Genomic DNA, 12,299 nt, shown 5'->3' on the forward strand with positions numbered 1-12,299 from the left:
GGGTCCACAACTGCAAATCCTCTGAGGGCCACAGTTCAGCTCAATAAGACACAGGCAAAACTGGTTTAAAATAACAAGGAATCAACACCTCACACGAAGACATACAGTATGAACTATTGGGCACATGTTGAGTCTATTTTGAACACATTTAAGTCACCTAGTACTGCTCCTTCGTCGATAGAGGTTACTGCTGTTCTGCAGAAAAACTGTGTTTGGGCATCCATTTGAGTATACTGTATCAGATAGTTGTCAGAATTTTCCATAAAGTGATTGGTAATCTGCTTGACTTCTGTGTGAGAGTCTTGTGAGTTAGACAAAAATCATTTGCCATACATGAGCTCTTAGAAATGCCACCAAATCCTGTCACTTGGTGTTTTTTTGTGTGTGCTTGAACCCAACTATGAATTACACTGATAGCTGGGATAGGCACCAGCATGCCCTCCACCCAAGTGAGGATAAGCGGTCCAGAAAATGGATGGATGGATGTTACAAAAGCTATATTTTTACGACATAAGAGGTGAGTCAGAAAAGTTCGAGGACTGGTGTCATAAAACCCAAACTACAAACGTCAACCAGCATGTCTACATAGAGATCCTGCGGCATTTGCTTCGTTCAGTGCACGAGAAGAGCCGACAGTTGTGGCAGGACAACTTGTGCCTGCTTTAAACATGAAAACGCGCCTGCTCATAATGCCCTGAGCATCCGACAGTTCGTGGCTAAGAAGAACATCGCCGTGCTGAAGCAAGGTGTAGCAGAGAAGGCTAGGAACATGTGTTAGACTCATGGAAGATTACTCCGAAGGGGAGTAATCGGAGCTTGGAGCTTGTCATTTGGATTGGAAATACACCTTTTGTGACACTCGTCCTAGACGTTTTCTGCCACACCTCGTATTGTAGCATGTTTGTTTGATTTGAACCAAACATCTACTTTTTATGGGCAGGGTGTGGTAGCATCCTGGAGCCTTTGAACATCTAAGTTCCTGTGTGGCATCTGAGTCTAAAAAGATAAATAAATAAATAAATACATCCTGGAGTCTCTCTGTCACTGTGATGCGGCCAAGAAACCTTTATAGACTCCAGGAGGTTTCTGTGCCAGCTTATCATCATTGAACACTAGATACTGTAACTTTAGCGGGACAAAAGAAGCCAGCTATGTGTCGATCAAATGTACTGATAGAGAACTCAAATTATTGGTGAAACTCTATATTCCTTTTCATTTTTCTTCTCCTCTGGTTTTACTGCAGATCCCATTGCTGCCAACCCTGCAGGATACTGTGTTCGCCTGTCTAACTGTGGTACAAAGGCCTCCAGGGAGAGGGCTACAAACAACCCATCTGCCAAGGAATCTGCCAGTCCGTCTGTCTGGCTCTCCACAGGTATGTCTGTCCCTGCACAAATCCATGTGGCATTTATTAAGTCATGAAAGAGGAGGGCTGGTGTTGAATGCAGCGTGAAGGTTGAATCCATAGACAGGCATTGCTCAGTGTTTAATGACCCACTATAACTATACCTATTCATCTCCCGCATCACAGCACTGAAAAGCACTGGAAATGGTCCTCTGCCGAACATATTGCATCATGTTCAATCATAATTCTTCAGTGATATTTTTCCCATGGCCTTTCAGGCATAATACCACCCCTCCCCCTTTAAAGGTGCAGGAACGTGCTGAACTTTAACTCATGTGACTATAGTTTAATGTTATCAGAAAGGCAAAAAGAGACACCCACTGTATGGCCTACGAGGAACAAATCTAGCAGAAATAAGATCCCTGATTTATTAAGATCAGTAGTACATTCATTAGATAGAGATTGCACATAGAATCCATTTGTCCCCCAACACACGCACACCTATGCACGCACGCACACACCCACGCAAGCACACACACACAGACACACACACCTTACTGGATCTCAACAGAAGCACCCATCAGAGCAGAAACACACAAAGTTAATGAACCTGCCCCAGTCAACATGGCTGTCCATCTGCTTTCATAATCCCAATTAACTGCTGGTTGAGGGTGCGACCCAATCAGGCATATGAAACACACGCTTTCAAAACAGTCATTTTCAATATTTCCTATAGAGAAAAGAGTGCACAGTCCTGTGTTACTGTGCACAACGTTGGGTGCAGTAGGGGAGGGGGATGTCTGCTGATGTATCTATCATAATGCCCGCGTGCCTTAGCTCAGCTCACTTGCTAATCTAAGCAGAGTGGCAGAGGGAGGTGAGGGTGAGGTCGGCTGCTGAGCCCATCTGGTCGGCAGCAGGTAAGAGGCTTGAAACACACACACCCACTGACACATTTGATGCACACTTAAACCTAACCTTAACTACATGCAAGTACATCTGCCACATCAGGCCAGACCTTGTCCCGTTACTTCACATGTGGAGCCCATTTTAAAACAATCCCTAAGTCATAAATCGGGTTGATGCTTGTAGCGTGTGCCATGCTCACCTGACATGGGGGATGAAGCTGGTGGATAAACAAGGTGGAATCCTGTGCAATCTGAAAGCTTGGCAAAGCAAGAATGTGCGTGTGGGTGTAGCTGATTGAGATTGGGATTGTGACCCTACTCTGACCTGATGCAGAAAAGGGAGTAATACCTATGTAAAATGGCTGGCTTCCCATCAGCGTGCAGCCATTGCAAACACTCATACATCCACACAAATCAAGCCAAGATGAGCCTGTCCTCTTGTGATTAAGACTTACATTCAAGGAAAGAAGAGTGTGTTTCTAGAAGCTTCCAGTCAAAAAAAGTTGGAGAAGTAGAAAGATTTAAGTCCTGGAAGAGATGATGGTAGGGGAATTAAAGAGTGAGGAAGGGCAGATCTTTTTTTTCTTTCACTAGTATTTCTCCAAGAAACATTGAATTACCTACCCAAGAGTGAGAGTTTGAGCCAGTTTCAGTTTTACATTTCAAAAAACAGGCAAAGCACCAAACACGTACAGATAGGCATACTGTAAAAACTATAATATGCTTTCTCACTGTCAGCCTTGCTGTTTCATCTTCCAACTTCTCACACAGACACCAAAAAGTCTGTGATTTCACAAGAGAAATACAATTGTTGTTAGGAAAAAGTAGCGACGGCAAACAGAATTGTTCTTTTTTCCGGCTCACAGCATACATTTGCATGGTCACTTTTGGCTAGGCAGAATATCTATAAGCCCAATAACAACTCTGGGAGACAAATCATGCTCAGAAAATTGCTTCAACAGACAATAAAGAGAATGAAAAAAAATAGTATACACATTCATTTCCCAAAGGAATCACTTGTTCTTCAGAAAAAAACGATCTTGTTTCACCCAAGCGCCATCTGCAGGATCTGGTGAGGCACTGGACATCTTGCCCATGTTGTGCACGTGTGACGTTATGCTCTAATACCATCGTTGACAACATCTGAAATTTATGTGCAACCTTGTGACCTCTGAATAAGTGGCCAATCAATGCTCCATTATTGACAGGCACATTGAGCAATGGAGCAACATGGTGCTTTAACTCCACCTCAATCGCCACACTAAATATCACCTCAACTCACCGTTGACATGCGGCTAATCAGGGACGCCGACTCACAAACGTTACGTTTGGCTTAAGAACTCAAGGTGAGGGGAGGGCTTGAAAGGAACGGTAAGTTGTTTGAAAGTCATGCTGTTGCCATAAACGTGCGGCTCATTTGTGAGCTGAAGATAGGCCCTCATATGCTCAGCGTGGCCATCACTCCGAGGAGGTCTGAGTGTCATTCCCCTACTTTTTACACACCAGCTGCTCAGTGTACACTCTGTAGTGTTAGAAGCCCCTTCCCACTTCACAGGGGGGTGTCACCCACATCCACTTCCACACATGACAAAGCTCCCTCCTAACATCAGTGTCTTACCGACCCATGGCAACTAAAACACCTCCCACATTCAGCAGCACCCTGAGGGCGGCAGGGAGCCTAATAAGCGGTACACTCTCAGAAATGGGATTCTTCATGGTGCTTTTTAAACAGCAATTCCCAAACTCGGAGAGCTGACTTGCTAAAAAATGATGGTGTGACACTGATATGGATGACAGAGATTGTTATATGTGGGACTATAAAGCTATAAATACGCCTGATGAGACGATCAAGAGAAGGAAGGAAGAGGGGAAATGGGGATGAGAGGAGGCAATTTATTAATGTGGAGATAGTGAAATGTAGCTTTGAGTGTTAGATTCAAAAGATGGAATTTTAAAAAATACATCAGCATGCTTGTATGACTCCCATCTGTGTTTCTAATGCAGAACATTTGCTACCCTACCGCAGTATCTTATTAACATGCTTTAAGGAGAGTTTCCCTCTGGTTAAGCCAAAGCTCCAGACACACTCGCATACAAACAGGCACAAACACGAGCATTAACAGATTGACTTTGGACTAAGCTCAGAGTGAACTTGGCTCCAAATGGCTTCTTGAAGACAAAAAGCTTCTGCTAAGAAGATAAGGAGAAATCTGCATGCCCTGAAAGAACTTCTCGGGCAGGGACACATGCCGAGTGCTGGACTACAGGACCAGCCAATCAAGTGCTGACAGTGCCTCTGATCTATGGATCTCACCAAGGCCGTGTGTGTGTGTCCGTGTGTCCATCTCTTCGAAGGGTGTTGCTCAGGATCAGGCATGGCCCCCTGTAGTGAGTCCTTATCCTATTGGTCACGATGCTCTGAGTACTGCTGAGATCTCAAATGAAAATTCCTGCACTCACTTCAGTGCACCAGCAGGTATCCCACATTAATATATACAAATCTGACTTCTTCAAAAGAGGCTCTCTTTCGTATGTGTGGGAGTGCTGTCTTATTTATTTCATGTGTAAAAGTCATAACTTGCATTTTAATCAGCAGGATAATATTTTAGCTAAAGCATTCAGGTGTGGTCAGATCCTGTGCTTGAGTGGGTTATGCAATTTGCAACATCAAGAATTTCTCACACACACAATAGTTAGCATTGCTCTTGAGGAACTTCTGAATGAGTTCTGAGTGTGTGTGTGTTCTCCTGCCACCCCCTTCACCCCACACAAAGGGGCATAAAAAAGCCCTACGGAGTCTTCTATTCATCCAAAGTACAATGGAACCCCACAGAGGTTTTCTTCCCATTTCCCCGCCTGCCCCACCCGTGTCCCCCCACAGGGCAGGATAGAGGGGCGGTGGGGGATCCTGTCATGCCGGCCCAGCAGCAACTCAGCTCCCATCTGCCACCAAAACTTCCCCCCGAATCATTCATCCATCCCCCTCAACTCAATGGGTTTTTATCAAACACTTTTTCTAATTTCCCTAAGATAAAAAGTCATATCGAAAATATTTCTGAAACTAAAAATCCATTAAATTGAAACATTCCAGCATTGTACGAAGGTTTTACATGAAAGCACTCAGGTATGATAGACTAGGTGGTGTGAAATAAAGATGTTTTGAAAAGAATTCCTCTCCATTCTTTTTTTTTATATAAATAAGGACTATTAGAATGTACGGGTTCATCTGTTACCAGTCTAAATTGGAAGGAAATAATGACCTATATTCACCTCCAGTCAGCCCAGCTCCTCTGTCGCTCACTTTTCTTTCAATTCTTCATTGTCAGCTTCCTACTTCATTTACCTTGCTCTTTTTGCTCCTTCGACAGAACCCTCACTATTTGCAGCAGATTTATGGTCCGGCCTAACATGCACAATATTGGCAAAGCATTAAACATGTCTACTCTTATACTGTGAGCTCTCTCCATCGATAAGAGCCTTAATAAAAACATCTCCCTAGAGGATTTGTGTATGTCTTTTTCACTTTCTGCTCTATGCTTGGACCCCTCCACAACTGATTATATCCTTCTTCAGCCTAAACTTCTGGTCCTTCTGCTGCTTTGCAAGCTCTAATGCTGCTCTTTTTCACCTTCTCGTCCTCCTCATAGCCTCATTCTTCAGTCTGTGCCAGAGGTTTAATGATGCTTAAATGGCAATGCTATGGAATTTCCTTCTTCTCTCATGAAGAATATTTAAAAGCCAAGCCCTGAGATATCAATCTATCTTTCTGTGCCACTCATCTCTTCATCCCTTATCCATCTCCTCGCTCTGGTTCTGCCCTAACCGCTGGATTGCCTCTCAGTATATATGAAGTGGAACCCGTATATTTAAATCCCCTATAGGTCACACAATTTAGAAAACGGGTTTTTAGGAAAGTCCGAAAAAAAAAATATATCAACCAATTATCAATTATTATTATTATTAACCTGTCAGCATGGTTGAAGTCATGCAACATTTCAGCAAATATTGTGAGACCTCTGTTTTGTCACTACCAGAGCTCAATTCTGCCAGCATAGAAAGATACATTTTCCCCAAGTGGCTTGCTGCTATATACACAGCCACTAGTCATCAAAGGGAGTGTTTTTTTTCTTCCATTTTAAATTACTTTTTACATTTGCGTGGAAGATAATTCAAATGAAAACTTTGGTTGTACAGTTAATACAGATTTTATGATGCGACAGACCCTGGCAGAGATCCTTATTTACTTTCATGACTTCCTACAGGATAAATTGTTTCCAAGTCTGAGCATATTGAAAGTAGACCAGGCTCCTGAAATGGATCGCCGTCAACCTTTGAGATTCTTTCGTGGCATGCTCACATCCTCTGGGTGCAATTGGCACACTTGTTAGAACAGCCACTCTTTCATCTCGTCTTTAAAAGCCTTTCCATCCATTTTCTTTACCGCTTATCCTCACTAGGGTCGCGGGTAAAAGCCTTTCGGTACCCTAAAATCCTTTACAAACCCCTGTAGCTCCCTGGGTCAGTTGCGCCGATGAGAGCTAAGCAGCTGTTACCGTCCCATTTCTTGCTCCTTTGCTGTCCACAATGTGAGCATCATGAGCACATTTTTAAATATTAACAAAGACCACTTTGCACATATGAATAATACAGCAGAGAGGCCAGTGGCTGGCCAGCGATCCCATCCGCTGCCGCCTGATGGCCATAAAACTAATGCATTGCTCCGGGACAGAACATGCCCGAGTATCACATGCTGACAGGACCAGCCTGTCGAACCATTCTGGTTCAAGCTAGGCCCAAAGAAATCTTTCTCTTACTTCATTCACCAAACTCCTCTACCACCTGTTAGAATGAGCACCACTACCTCTTCAAATACAGCACTGTTTCACAGACACTTTAGTCTAGTCGGACGTCACATTTGTGTTCTGATCCTCTGAAGCGAACTCAACCTGCTCCAGGGTCAAATTCAAGAAATTTCAAGTGTTTTTCAGCACACAACAGGAGTAAATTAGTTGCATTGAAACAAATATATACTGTAAATTATTAACATGTTTCTTTATTTGTAATTATACTAGACTTTACGCCGATCTGATCGGTGTTATCGGTATCGGCCGATAATTAGCATTTTATGCTGATCGCCTTCCATGTCTTAAATTGCCCATCGGATCAATGATGTCATCGATCGGCTCCGCACAAGACACTTAACTCAGCGTCTTCGTCGCGTATGAATCCAAAAGCTAGTTTATTTTTAGTCTTGTCACGTGTCTTGTTACGCATTACTGTAACTATCTGACGGCCAATAAAGTTTTTTCAATCTTGTCGGTAAAAAAAAAACACGTCATCGGTGTGGGACTATTTTGCGGTGTCTCAGACAAACAACACGTACGTTATTTGCAGTCTGTGCACAACTGAAGTACGTCGTGGGGAACGTCATCCAAATGCTTCAACACAACAAATTTGATCAAGCACCTTAAGAATCAACACGAGGAGCACCAACGCAGAGTGGGGGGGGGGGGGGTGTCAAACGGACTCGAACTCTGGACAACACCTGTCCATATAGCAGCATATAGCAGTGAGAAAAGTTGGAGTAAGCATCTCATTAACAGTATTTATTAAAGTAATTTACTTGCAATAAAGTCATTTAATTACAATAAGTTAGCACCCATTATTTCTGTCATGTTGTAATGTTGATTTGACCTTAACTTATGTCAGTGGCCAATCCTTGAATGCCCCCGAGAGGTCATTGGTCTTTTAACTTTTGTCTAAAATGCTAGAGAATAATTTTGAGCTGGGACGGACGGCTCCAGCACGCCCGCAACCCTTGTGAGGATAAGTTGTACAGAAAATGCATGTATGGATGGATACAGTAAACAGTATACAAGTATATACAATAAATGAACAAGTCATGTAAATAGACACATTGCTCCATCTTGTGATCGGATCGGTGATCGGTTATCGTTTTTTTAAACTTGCTGATCGGTCCCAAAAATCCTGATCGTGTAAAGCCTGAATTATACATATGAGCGAAGCACTTAATTCAAAGCACATGCCAAACATCATTCAATTTGAAGCATTTTCAAGAATGTTAAGCACTTGGTTCACTGTTAGCTTTTTCACAATTGTCATGCTTCTTTGATTGAAAAATCTCTGTCTTCTGACCACTAATTCAGTTTGGCCTTTTGGTTACAGGAGTCTTCTAACTCCTGGACTGTTGTTCAAAAGAATGAAGGTTAACACACTTAACAGTATTCATCCACATCTTAAAGGGCGTGTTTGACATGTTACGCACTCTACCTTTCAATACTCAACTGCTTACTTCGATACGCTTGGCTTTGCTCTGCTTCTATCTTCTGTTCTATCCCTCCCAGTCCAGACCAGTCTGCTGGCATTCCTCCCACCCACACCCCCCAGGGTCATCTCTACATTTAATCGTAATGTGTTCCAAACATTGTACAAACACACCTCCCACATGCCAGCTCAGTAAATCTAATGACGTCATCGATAATGACGACACAAAAGTTACTCCAGACAATTCATGAGTATGTCAACACTAAGAGCTTAGTGCAGTAATGTCAGTACATCCAGCCATTTGTGTATATTACTCCACAGGAACTAGTGGAGTAATATACACAAATGTGTCCCATGGTGCATTTCCCTAAATATACAGTATGACTCGCTTTCTCCTAGGTACAAACTGAGCTATTATCCCCCGTACCCCCTCCACCTACCACTGCTCCCCTTACAGAATCTCACTGCAATACTCCACACTGTTAATATCTACATTTCTCATGCAAGCATTTCTGAACGGTCTACAATTTTAATAAACGTAAGCTGCTTTTCTGCTCCGCCTGTTATGGGAATAATACAGACGTGTGTATTGTGCATCCAGGGTGGGGTCAGACAGGGAAATAACCACAGACCTAGAAAGACTTTCAGGCCAGTGTCCTATTACCTCTGTCATTAATGCCAAAAGTAAACTTCTGTATTCAATGTAGTGTTCTTTTAGCAAATCTTTTGCAAAATTCTTTTTTTTTTTTTTTAAACTGTAAACAGAGTTTAATCCACAATTCACTAAACCCTCAGATATTTGTCTTGGAGTTCAAGCTGACAAAAGCAAAGGAGGGACATCCAGGCTTCGAAACTGGACTAACACAGGAGACGGCCATTGTCGCCTCAGTGTCCAAGTCCCATTAGCTCACCCCATGTGAGCCGGCTGATGCGTGGAACAATCCCAAAGCCTGCAACACTCACTTCAACTAATGCAGGTCTAATGATGTATGAGCACCTGAGTGAATTAACAGCTACTTAACCAACTCATACAACCAATGTTTTTAATTTATTTTTTTAACATGAGCAACAATGAAAATAATTTAAAAACAAAACAAAACAGTTACTCTGTGCACCTTTCTTAATTAATTTACATTGGGGGACTTGTTTTTAATTATGCTCTAAGTAAAAGAAACAATGGACTCATGCAAAGTGCAAGCTTTTACTTCCATCAAATCAAGCTGCACTCCAGAAGTAATCTTGGAAGGCAATTGTGGTTATTCTGTTACAGTATTAACTTATTACCCGGAATAACAGTACAATGGTGTGGAAATGTTTCCATGTATCATAATGTGTAATAGTCTAAAAGTAATAGACATAATGTAATTTTGGGGCTTACCGGTATACACCACATATCCCCCGATCAAGAGCAAAAGCACAATCGGACCGTAAACTTGTCCACGCTGCATCCGAACGGAGAGCATCGTTTCCGGCTACACTGCTGCAAAGCGTCCGTGGGTGCTCACGCGGCGTGTTTCGCCACACCAAGTGTCTTTCTTGTTCAGAAAAGTGATATAGGAGAATATCAAACAAAGTGAAATCCCACCATGAAGTGACAGTAAACGCATCCGCTCCGGCAACTACAACAAAAACGGAACGGTGTACTTTTCCTCCATGTCAAACTTGGACAAAAAAAAAAAAAAAAAGAGCAATATCGAAGCAAATTGGCAATATTCCCTGCAACTTTCAGGTTAAGCTTTGCTTTGAATGACAACCACAAAGGACGCTTTGAAAAAAGTCACTAAAAAGTTTGGACGCGACTGTGCAATGAACAGCCAGCGTCCTGGACCCCAAAAAATACAAAATACAAAACACGAAATAAAAAAACGCAACCCCTGCGTTTAACATTAAAAATAAAACACTCGTTCCGACAAAGGGTGCTGTCAGATAGCCCAGTTCAACGCAGACTGGACGCCCGAGTCTGCTGGAGGCACTCTGGACGTCTTTCCGGTCCGCCAGGTGTAAACAAGGAGAGCCAAGGACCAACACAAGCCGGACTAGGAGCCTCCGCCTGGCCAATCACATTGCAACCTCCTCCTCATCCTCATCCTCGTCGCACTGATGACTGAACAAGTGAATGGGAGTTCAGTGCAAGCGACGAGGAAATACGTTGCACAGGAGCGAGAGCGAAAACCCGGATCCTCTTTCTATCTATCCATCTATCTATCCATCTATCTATCCATCTATCTATCTATCTATCTATCTATCTATCTATCTATCTATCTATCTATCTATCTATCTATCTATCTATCTATCTATCTATCTATCTATCTATCCATCCATCTATCCATCCATCTATCTATCTATCCTTTCTGGTCCTGCAGCCTTCATAAGGCATCTGACGCCTTATTATTATTATGTTTTCCACTCTTCTCTTTCATAAATGTACCCCCGGTGGCCACAAGGGAGCACCCTTTCATTAATGAGCTTACGCCTTTATGTGGATGACAATGGAGTTCATAAAGTGTCCTTCATATATGACGGTATAGTGCGTGGCATGATTAATGAGTGGACACCACTGGGATATTGAATTGGGAAAACAATTCACACTACAGGGAAGAACTGCATATAAATGCACATGAGAGAAGAATGCATTGCAGAGTGGAAGATACTGCAAAGTGACTGCACAACTATTATGGTATGAGTTGGGATTTTTTTATATATAGTGTTATTTATTTATTTATTTTACGAGAGAGTAGTCACTGATGTTGTAGTGGTACATTCGCCTGACTTCAGTGCTGGTACGTGGGTCCATTTCCCTCTCTCAGTGGTGGTGTGAATGCGAGAGTGAACGGTTGTCTGTCTCTATATGTGCCCTGTGACTGGCGACCAGTCCAAAGTGTAGTCTGCCTTTTGGGATTGGCTCCAGCTAACCCGTGGCCCTGAACAGGATAAACAGTATTGGAAATGGATGGATGAACGTTACTAGGCAGAGAGAAATGGCATTTGGATTTTTCTAGTCCTGGATATTCTGTCGCATTGCCAATAATAATAATAATAATAAAAAAATAATAATAATAATAAAATCCTTGAAATAAAAGTTTCACAGGGATGTCTTTATTTCATGAGTTAAGATTATCTTACAGAATATTGTTTTAAAAAATTATGAAAAGAAAAAAAATCAAATTCAAACGTAATGACACTATACACAATTTCTAAATACGTGTTATTAAAGTTGACATCAAATCTTTTTGGAAATCATGGAATATTTTATGCATCATGTCTGGGTATCAGGATTATTCTATGTGGCAAGGAACTAGCGGTAAAATGATGTAATTATCAACAGTCTCCGAGCTCCACTAAATTTTGGGAGGGGTGAGGCATGAGTCACTTTAGAAGCTGCAGACATAGAGAAAGGTAAGGAAACAGAACTTTCTTTCACTTCTTCAACCTTGCAACATTAGTCAAATATGTTCGATTGGTGAAAAAACATTTCTCACCAACTAACGGAGTCACTGGCAAATTGTAATGATTTCCCCCTGAGTTCATGTCCCACCCCTCCACAAAACTTTGTGAAAACCAATTAAGTATGGAACTACTTAGTTTTGCTCTTCTTGATAATTAATGAACAGCATTTAATTTTGAGGAAACGATGCATCAATGAAAAAAACAAGCCAGTGTGTGGGTATGAACGTGTACGAATTGCATTTGTGAAGTGCCCTTCTAGTTTGATCATTTTATCTATGGACATTGTTTTCATAATAAACAAACATAGTTATGAT

At 42.1% G+C, this 12,299-nt stretch overlaps 1 protein-coding gene across 1 annotated transcript in view; it reads right to left on the minus strand.

Annotated features, from left to right (window-relative positions):
• unc5b (unc-5 netrin receptor B) overlaps positions 1 to 10,653 on the minus strand; it is a 54,130-nt gene extending 43,477 nt beyond the window's left edge. The window contains 1 exon segment of the mRNA XM_061690264.1: positions 9,917 to 10,653. Coding sequence (XP_061546248.1) covers positions 9,917 to 10,001 — 85 coding nt within the window. The 5' untranslated portion in view covers positions 10,002 to 10,653.
• Between the last annotated feature and the right edge of the window lie 1,646 nt (positions 10,654 to 12,299).

Source organism: Phycodurus eques, chromosome 11, assembly GCF_024500275.1.
Source record: "Phycodurus eques isolate BA_2022a chromosome 11, UOR_Pequ_1.1, whole genome shotgun sequence".
Taxonomy (NCBI): Eukaryota; Metazoa; Chordata; class Actinopteri; order Syngnathiformes; family Syngnathidae; genus Phycodurus; species Phycodurus eques.